At 42.7% G+C, this 10,443-nt stretch overlaps 2 protein-coding genes across 2 annotated transcripts; one reads left to right on the plus strand and one right to left on the minus strand.

Moving 5' to 3' along the window:
• Nucleotides 1-24: 24 nt before the first annotated feature.
• On the minus strand, nucleotides 25-5,045 carry LOC102700971 (transmembrane protein 87B). The gene is made up of 6 exons (XM_006649984.3): nucleotides 4,638-5,045; nucleotides 2,617-3,547; nucleotides 2,094-2,189; nucleotides 1,620-1,756; nucleotides 1,182-1,351; nucleotides 25-410 (listed from the first exon to the last, which is right to left on the minus strand). Exons 1-5 carry the CDS (start codon nucleotides 4,838-4,840, stop codon nucleotides 1,225-1,227), a joined length of 1,494 nt encoding a protein of 497 aa, XP_006650047.1. The 5' UTR covers nucleotides 4,841-5,045; the 3' UTR covers nucleotides 25-410; nucleotides 1,182-1,224.
• Nucleotides 5,046-6,857: 1,812 nt separating this feature from the next.
• On the plus strand, nucleotides 6,858-8,126 carry LOC102714547 (E3 ubiquitin ligase PQT3-like). Its single transcript, XM_006651284.2, has one exon. The coding sequence runs from the start codon at nucleotides 6,858-6,860 to the stop codon at nucleotides 8,124-8,126; it is 1,269 nt and encodes a 422-aa protein (XP_006651347.2).
• The last annotated feature ends 2,317 nt before the right edge of the window (nucleotides 8,127-10,443 follow it).

Here is a 10,443-nt window from a genome sequence, read left to right on the forward strand (position 1 = left end):
TCCAGACAGCAGTAGATCAATGTAAAAGATGAAAAAAATATATCTATAAACCCCAAGATTCCATATTGCATACATACGAGCAATAGATAAACAATTGCCACGATGTGATCATACACAAACGATATCATTACGTGAGGATGCAGTCAAAAAGTACTTTAGCAAGGTGCGCTTCTACCAACAAAACCTACGAGTCTACGCACGCCACAGCAGGAATTACATAAAGTAACCCCAGCACGCTCTCCAAGTGTGTTTATTTCCCGCACATTTTGTATTGGATAGTCATCTTCAGACAAGTAAAATTCTATGGAAGTCAAATCCTTCAATACAAAGTCACCACCTGTACACTGGGACTGCACGCAAGCTTCAGAAGACTTGAGCTAGCCGTCAATCCAGAGGAAAACGGTACTTCACTGCAATCGAGAACAAGGGCAAAAGTTAGCAATTGAACATGTCAAATTGATTTGGAGAAAACTAGGAGGATGATAACAGTGATCATATCATGTAAAAACAGCTAATGCCAGTTAACTACAGTATGGTTAACAGATCAAAATGATTGAATTGTGGTCCAATGTTGCCTCAGCGACTTCCGTGAACGGAAAGATATTTACAACACTAATTCTGTGAGCTAGACAGGGTTGCATACTTGCATTCTTTTGGTGTGGTAACGAATATAAATAAAAATGTTGTTCTGTAGTGCTGTATAAGGGCACCTCCAAAGCAGCGCTAAAGAGAGGTGCTTGTATAAAAAAATCGGTATAGTGTTTAGCTTAATCATGCTGTTAAGCACCTCATTAAGTACTCTACATTGGAGGTGCCCTAATCGTTTAGCAATGCTGATCACTAAAGATGCTATATGGCATAAAATCACAAACTGCACATTCATGTAGACTGGTAAGCATTGTAAACAAATACTAGTACGTGGAAGGGAAATAAATATATAAACAAATTGCAAGGCCAGAATTGATCTGGAGCATCGATCTAACTCAGCAAATAACAGTGATAGTAGAAATTGCAATTAAGAATATAGTTTAGGGCTATAGGCACATACATATCCATTGCACGTACAAGTGTCCACTAATCCTAAATATCCTATGTACTAAGAAATTATCTAGACGGTATTGGTAGTTTGCCCCCAATGCACTCACTCAAATGTGTTATTGGAGGACAAAAGGGCAACTTACCATAGCACTCAGCCAGGAGTACAGCTGCACTAATCGTAACTTGCTATGCTCGTTTATCCTCGGGAAACACATGCATGTTCACCATGTCTCCAGTTCCTTTCACAGCACTGCCTACAAGAGAGAGCCCTTCCTCGTCAGCCTCATCAGCTGTATCCTCCGAATACGCAAACCTGTAAACAGCAGAAACAGCAGAAAATACATCAAAATGTGTAAATAGAGGCAGGAAATTCATCCAGCATTTTCTTAAACACAGCGTCCAAGAGCCAAGTCCATTTTTTAAAGAAAAATACAAGACATTTGTCCATACGCAAACCCAAGATATATACCCTTATGACCCAGTGCCTAGTGTGATAAAAGCAAAATGACTTACTACTATTTACAAAAAACCACAATTCCACTTGTCAAATGAGAAAGTGAACTTCATTAGCAGGTACTTACCCTGTTGGATTGTGAGATGGAGACCAAAGGATGCATATAATGGCAAGGAGGGCATAGGAGAGAAGATTCCAAAAGGCAGGGATGATCCAAGCCCTTTGCCATAGCTCACTCAATGGATCAGTTGCATTGAAGTATAGCTGATTAAAGAAAAAAAGAAGTCAGGTCATACTGTAAAAGCATGGCTCATGCAAGAGAATCGTCAGGCAACTCCAGAACTACAACAAATGCGTGAGGTTGTACAATCACATAGAAAGATTGTGGAATGGGGAAGGATCAGAGCAGTGATTCATCATTTGCTCTTTATACTCACCAACCATTATCAGGAGTAATGAGGATGTTGTTGTTAAATGATCATATGAAAATCTAAATATGTGCCTCATATATAAGGACAAGAAAGTGTCACTGAGTGTTGTTGATTAATTTACCATTTGCTACCATCTCAAATAGGACTATAGAATTGACACAAGCTCATACCTCATAGCCAATCCAAGCAATTGAGACAAGAACTGATAAAGCTAGAGAATTTGTAAACTTCCGATACAATTCAAGTTTTGCCATACTTCTCCGCAGCTGTAATGTAATTAGAGCCAGATCAGTACAGGGGATATTACAAAAAAATGACAACAAAGTAAAATATACATGAACTAAAAATCATCTCTATAGACGTATATTGCAAAACAAAATAATCAAATTCAATGGACATTCTCTTCCCAAAAAAATCCACTGCACATGTAACATAAATATTAATTGCTGAAGCATAAAAGGCATGTTCACAATGGACTAAGGGGTATTGAATGGGACGCTGAACAAGAACAAGCTGCAGATTTTACTAGATAAAGGCTCTGCAATTCCTTTCAGAAAGACCAGGATTTTTTTTTGTGATATAGCAACATGGTGTGAAGAAAGAATAATTATAAAAATAGCACGAATGATATACCAGGACACGTAGAACATAATAAACTATTTACTTGCATTGATAAGACCATGAGGTTGCTACCTGCAGCTTCTCCAAAGTTCGAGAGAGCGATGAAAATATCCAGATAATGAAGGTAGCATCAAGTATAGCAACAGGCAACACCAGAAATAACCTTGTTTTCCCAGAGAAGTCATTAATGTTTCCAAGATTTTCAACAAGCTCAAGACCTTCTGAAGCAATAAAATAGATGACACCAAGAGCACCTACTTTAGATGTAACCCCACCCAATGTGGGTCTAACAACACCATATCCCATAGAAACTACTAATAAAAGAAGGCGAGATATAGTCTTCTTCACGGCAGTAAATGTAACTGCCCACAAGGTTATGGCCATAGGTCTGTTTCCAGTTGAATTGAAGTTACCATACTCAAAGTACCAGAAAGCCATCTCGCACATGCCAAGAGCAATAACAGCTGTTATATGGTAGTGCAGCTGCAAAATATCCTTCCAGCATCGCACAAACTGAAGAAACCACAGAAGCCCAAGTACAAGATACGCAAGAGACATGAAACCAAAAAATGTCATCATTGGAGCCATTTTACCAGGGAGATAACCTTGTGGGTTTCGCCAAACAGTCCTGCCTGTAATCTTCAATCCCTTGAGCTGTGGATCACAGAACATAAAATAGAGGTAGTACATCCCTGTTTTGTTTATAGATACTTGTGTCACCATGTTAGCTTCTTCATCTCTACCATTAAAGAATGTCTGAACCCTTTTTGGCCAGTCAGGATTATCAGGATTGGGCTGTATAATCACTTCACCAACTTTGCAGGACTTCTCTTTGTCGAGCTCAGGAGTGCAGCATATTGCATCAGAATGCAAGTAAGCACCACCAATCTTGCTTCTGTCCTGGATCTCAACAATAATAGCCTCAACTAATCCTGTCTTTTGCTGCATCGCCTCATGCCTAGCTATTGACTCCTGGGTTCGTCGAAATGTAACAGATTCAAACCTGAAAGAGATACCAGCGAAATAAGACCACGGTTTCTTCCTTCCATAGTATGTCTGTGCTTACCCGTGCATTTAATACAAATGTCCGTGAAAAAATAATTGATCAAAAGGATACAAGAATTGGAAGTTATAATATGTAGTTATTTTCGAAGTAACATGCAGTAGTGCCGCCTCCATTGTAGTTTGTGCAATGCATGTTAATTACATGCTAGTGCTCCAACATTTCACATGTTAGGCATGCGATCACCCTGTCATGTGGTTAATAATGAACACATTTCATGCCCAACAAAAAGATTATGGAGTGTTCTAAGCTTATAAGCAATTGGATTATTTGTTACACACTTCCAAATGTGTGATTTCTCAAAAAAAAGATCCTCATCGGTATTGTGGCCCTCATTGTTTGGCTTTTTCCTGAAAAAACTAAATAACATATTTGCAAGCAAAAAAATGATTTGTGAATAAAACTTTTATATACATGTTTTTCGTGATCTAAAAGCAAAGGTTGAAAAATAAACTCTGATAAAATAACTACAAAACCAACTCGAAATTTAAGGTTGAAAATTCAAATTTTGGCTTATAAGCAAAAGTGAAAGAAATGAGGATGACAAATTTTTCTAAGCTATTTTTTTAGCTTTATAACACATTTATGTATAATATTTAATTCATCCCTTCAAGGGATTGCGGCTAATATGTTCAACCATCCAGTTGGAATACATTATTAAACAAAAGGCGCTAGCTCTCCCTGAATAGCAGCTTCATCACATGTCAGTCAAACCGAGTAAAAAAATTGGTTGAACACAATAATACAAATTGGATCACGATGACTGAACGGGAAAAAAAAAACAGCTTTCAGTAGCTGCTTCAGATCATCTAAACAGATCAACCTATGTGCGCATAAATTTCTGTTCTACAAATTCCAATCGAGATTTGAGAAACAAAAGGTGCGATATTTGACAGGCACATCTGATCCTAACCCCCCGAACGCCGAAACCCCAAAGCGAAACGCGCCCGATCAGGGACTCAGGGCCGTTTCGATCACCCGCAAAAACCCTAGCGCGCGCCGCGAGCCGGAGAAAAATTGAGCGCCGCACCTGATGAAGGAGGCGGAGGAGTTGGAGGAGGGGTCGGAGGCGAAGAGCCCCTCGCTGCCGCCGTGGAAGAAGAAGGAGTTCGCCCGCGGCGCGAAGCCGCCGCCCGAGTACTCGTGGATGGACGCGTCCGCGCCGCGCGCCGCCGCGATGGCGACCAGGACGGCGAGCGCGAGCGCCGCGAGGGGGCCCCGCCGCCGCTGCATCGGTAGAAGGCCCACCACCCTCCCGACGCCCGCCGGTCTCGTCTCAGGGAGCTAGGGAGCAGGAGGCAATGGGGGAAGGTGAAGGTTCGAGAGCCGCGTCCCGCTGGCGGTGGGAGCTGATGGTTGAGGTTGGTGTGCGCGTGCGAGCGAGTGTGAGGAATCTCTCTCGCTTGCTCGCTTTCGTCTCAAGCACAGACGGGGGAGGGGAGGGGAGGGGAGGGGAGGGGACGAGTGATTAGTGGTGGGTTACTGATCCGTGAAACGTGATTAATATGGTGGTGACTGGGGAGGGAGCAGCAGTGAGTTTACTGACCGGTAAGGTATAGTCTCGGTGGGGATTTTAGGAGATCTTAAACTCACTAAGGCCCTATTTAGTTCCTAAATTTTTTTTCAAAAACATCGTATCGAATTTTCGGATATCTAAATGAAACATTAAATATATATAAACATTAAAACTAATTATATAGTTATATAGGAAACAGTGAGACGAATCTTTTGAGTCTAATTAGAACGTGATTACCATAAGTGCTACAGTAACCTGTGCTGATAACGGATTAATTAGACTCAAAAGATTCGTCTCACGGTTTCCAGACGGAATCTAAAATTTATTTTGTGATTAGATTAAGTTTAATATTTCAAATATGTGTTTAAAGTTTTGATGTGATTATTTTGTAAAAAGAATTTAAAACTAAACAACCCCTAAATGATACGATATGTCACAGGGATAAAAAAGAGTCATGTGATACAGAATTAATTATAACAATTTGTGTTTTATGGGGACGAAGCTCAGTGTATGTAGTTACCTAAATAATGAATCTGGATTAATATCTTGATTAACAATAATTTGTTTCATCAGCACATATTTAATCAATTACTATCAGTCATTTAGATGCAACATTTAAGCGATATGTTAGCTTATAAAATTGTGAAGTGAATTTTACATCGAGATCACTTGTTTTATTCATCCACTCAAACTTTTGATGATATCATATTATTAGAAACCACACAATGAAATCTTGCATTGAGAATGACCTAAAAGCAAGTTTGATCATCCTATCTCTGCTCTAAAAATGCTAAATTATTTTGCCTTCATATTTTTAATAGATAAAATTGTTATTTTGTACTGCACGTTTGATCATTCATATTAGTCAAACAAACTTGTACAATTGTCATTTATTTTTTATAGTTAAATTTATTATTAAATATATGTTAATTATAGCTTACATTTTTCACATATTTATATAACTTTTTAATAATATGAAATATCAAATAGTTGACAAAAGTTCATCAGTATTATTTTGTAAAATACATATGGAGTATAATGTGTGAGTTAGGCCTCGAAATTCTAAAGCATTAAATGCAAAAATCATAAATAAAATTACATCACTAGAGTTGTAATACAAAAATCATATTTTTAATATTACAACTTATAATATTATTTAGGTGCAAAGTATAGATGATAAAAAGTCAATATGGTACACAGGATATTTGGCTATACACAGGAGTACTTAATATGCAAGTGGTTTCGTACCGTACTTTCGTCTACATGTTTAAGCAGGTTGAAATGCACATACAAACGTAACATGGAGAAATTATACGGTATTCTGTCCCTTTTCCATCTTTTCTTTTTATTTAGAGATAATCATTTTTTTCTTCTTATTAAGAGAAGATCTTGCACTTTTTGTATAACAGGCCGGCCCGTTACCCATTCTCATGGCGCAAGTGCGGATGGGCCTCGGCCTGTGAAGAACCGGCCCAACATCTGATTGCGTTTTCACCTAAACCGACTTGGACTCGGACTCGGAGTCCGACTCCGACTCAGCTTCGTGCCTCCGCGGGCGATATAAGGCGGCGCCACCCGCCCATCCACCATTCCACCCCGCGTTTCGCCGGCTCTCGTCTACTCGTCTCTCTCGATCTTCCGCTCCCGGAGCTCCCATCCATCCTCCGGTGAACGCACCCACAGCGGCATCCTCCGTTCGCGAGTCCGGCGATCCAGGCCAACTCGAGCGAGGCTATGGCGGTGTACTACCTGTACAGGAGCGGGGTGGACACCTTCTCCGTGCCCGTGCAGGGGCCTTCCGTGTCCGTCGCCGAGCTCAAGCGCCTCATCATGGCCACCGCGCGACAGGGCCACGGCCGGTCGCGCGGCCGCGGCCCAAGGGAGACCGTCGCGTTGTACGGCGACAGGGCCGGCGAGGAGTACACGGAGGAGGCCGAGATGATCCCGACCGGCTCCACAGTCGTGGTGCGACGCCGAGTCGACGGGCCTCCTGTCGAGACGATCGTCGACTCGTCCCTAAAGAAGCCGCTGTCGCAGGGTGGCGGTGGTGGTTCTTCGTCGGACTCTGGTGTGCCGTCGACGGAGGCTGAAGCAGTCGATGAGGAGAGAGCCATCAGCGCCGTGATCGAGGCTGCAGAGCTCAAGTGGGAGGCCCCATCCCAGGGAGGCCACTGCTATGGTCACCGCAGCACGCACGCATGGAGGGCACCACCGGCCGGATACGTCTGCCACAGGTGCCGCGTCCCGGGGCATTTCATCCACCACTGCCCCACCAATGGCGACCGAAGATTTGGCATCCGGAGGGCAGGCCCTGCTCCGGCGTCCTCAACGGCGCCGCTTGCGTCCGGGGATCCTGAGGGCGTCGTCGTCCCCGCAGAGCTCTACTGCAAGATTTGCCAGAGGGTGATGATCGACGCGGTGTTGGCGAGCAAGTGCTGCTTCGACAGCTTCTGCGACAGGTGCATCATCACCGGCAAGTCCAAGTGCGCGTGCGGGGCACAGGCGCGCGCCGACGACCTGATTCCCAACCCGAAGCTCCGAACCACCATCGCCAACCTGCTCGCCACCATCGGCGCCACGAGCGGAACGGAGAAGCCGAAGAGCTCCGCCGGCAGCAACGCGGCAGAGCCGGCACCTCACAGCCCGACCGCTTCCCAGGCGAGCCGCAGCAACGTGAGTTCCATGACGTCCACGCACAGCGACGGCGGCGCGACGTCCACGTCCAAGAAGAGCGCCACGATCTCAGGCGTTCTCGGGCAAAGGAAGGCGCGGGAGACAGACGGCGACCACTCCGTAGAATCCAGATCGCTGGCCATCGACGGCAACCACCACAGCGCCCCGTTCTGCCCGGCGCCAGGCTACGTCGACCCCTTCTTCAGCGGCATGCCTTTCGGAGCAGCCTACTACGGCGGCGTGCCTTACGGTTGTGGTGGTGGTGCTGCTGCTGCTTACGGCTACTACGGCGAGGAGCACCGTGACATGAAGAGGGCACGCCTACGATGATCGCACGTCGCCGGTACATTGTTGCCTGCTGCTTGCTGCCGAACTATAGCGGGAAGCAGTTTTTTAGTATACGGGTGTATATACACCGTTGTTTGCATGCTATCTAAATAGTCATCAAAAAATATGGAAAAAAATTAATAATATAGTTTAATGTGAGTTATATCACTCCACCAACATGCAAGTTTAATTTCATCTTCTACAAGTTGTAGCAAAAATAACAAAAATAATTATGAATATGCGTATAGTTAGTTTCAGTTTTATTTGTGTTTTTTGCTACAATTTGTAGAAGTTGAATTTAAACTTGCATGTTTGTGGAGTGATATAACTCATATTAATCTATCTTATCAATTTTTTCATATTTTTAGACATACAAACATACGGGTATACCTATACCCGTGTGCTAAAAACTATTCTCTCTCCCTTGTGCGTTTTTCTGACTGTTCTCTCCCTTGTGCGTTTTTCTGACGACTCATATCTCAGAAGACACGTAGAGAATGTGCAACAGTGTAGTACATGAGCATTTCAGTCTTCTTGTTTGTACTAAGTAATGAAATGAATGCATATGATTCTTTTTTGCCAAATCAAAAATATGTTTGTCTCTGTACAACTGTGTGATTCTTGTTTAGAACCACCAGACATTCCGGGGCCTTTGATAGCGTTACAGTGCACCTCGGCCTCTTGGGCCGTCCCCCGTCTCCACGGCCCATGCCGTGCTTTCCTCTTGGGCTTCTGCCTCCGGCCCCAAATAATCCAATCCTATGCGCGCCCTAATCACGGAGATGCCGTGGAGTGGGCCGCCCCCCCCCCCCCCTCCGGCAAGAAATTAATTAAGGGGTTGTTTAGATGGAGCTATTTTAGCTTCATGTCATATTGGATGTTTGGACATTAATTTAAAGTATTAAATATAGATTAATAAAAAACTAATTTCATAAATGACAGCTAATCCGCGAGACGAATTTTTTGAGCCTAATTAATTCATAATTAGCAACTGTTTATTGTAGCATCACATAGGTTAATCATAGATTAATTAGGCTCATTAGATTCGTCTCGCAAATTAGCTTAAGATTATAGATGAGTTTTATTAATAGCCTGTGTTATAATAAATATTCAAACATTCAATGGACTAAGTACTGAAGTAAAACAAACATCCGGTAAAAAGTACAGGGTCGAACGATAAACCACACGCACAAGTCCTCCCATGACTAATTCACCAACGCACACGAGCTTCCACACACTTTATTTTCCTTTTGACATCACCACATGCAGGCATAGATTTCCCTTCTCCAATAACATGACAGCGGTAGCTAGCAGACTGCAGGTGCCAGGCAGTGCAGCTTATTAATCTTCTTACTGAGATTGGCAACCTTTCAGTTAACTGCAAGGGAGCTTCCCCCTCGCTGGACACTTCCATTATACAATCAATTCCTCGTTGATGTTTCTTGTTCTTATGCCGATTCTATATTTCCGTCCTACGTGGACGAAAGAGACAGCATGTGTGACACGTCGTCCCGTTGTAACAAAAACCGCTGGCCGTTCGGTCTCCGTGTCTCCAGTTTCCATCAGCCGTAAGCGTGTCGTTCAACGCGCCAATTGCATAGTGGCGATCTTTTTTGTTTTGTGTCCGCGTCATGCGTGTGCGCAGGAGGAGATCGATCGATCTATAAACATAATGAGAAATGAGGCCACAAAGGCAGAGCTAGATAGCTAGCTGCTTCACGCTAGCGACAGATGCTCGAGTTCGATGTCACCAGTGATCCAATGTTAGATGAAACGAAAGCGACGGGTGTACTAAGGCCCTGTTTAGCTTCTAAAAGTTTTATCTCAAAAATATCTTTGTACATCTAAAGCAACCATTAAATATAGATAAAATGAAAAATTAATTATATAATTATGTGAGAAATCGTGAAATGAATTTTTTGAGTCTAATTAATCCGTCATTAGCACATAAAGGTTATTGGACTAATATGAACTAATTAGGCTCAAAATATTCGTCTCACAGATTCTAGGCGAGCCGTGAAATTCGTTTTTTCATTCGTGTCCAAAAACCTTTTTCAATATTCGGTCAAACGTGTGATATACTAACCACCCCCTAAATAGACGAAATTTCAGTCCAAGTAGACGAAGACAGCCTGATTGAAAAATCGCAGGTTTCAGAGCACAGAATCTAGCGGCCTGTACGCCAAGTGATCGTTTTCCATACACATCTTTTTATTTATATTTATGCTTATTTGATAATTTAATATTTTTTACTTTACATTTAAAGTTGATTTTAGATTTTTTTACCATAGTTATTTTTCAGTTATTGCTTTTAAATCAT

Source organism: Oryza brachyantha, chromosome 3, assembly GCF_000231095.2.
Source record: "Oryza brachyantha chromosome 3, ObraRS2, whole genome shotgun sequence".
Lineage (NCBI taxonomy): Eukaryota > Viridiplantae > Streptophyta > Magnoliopsida > Poales > Poaceae > Oryza > Oryza brachyantha.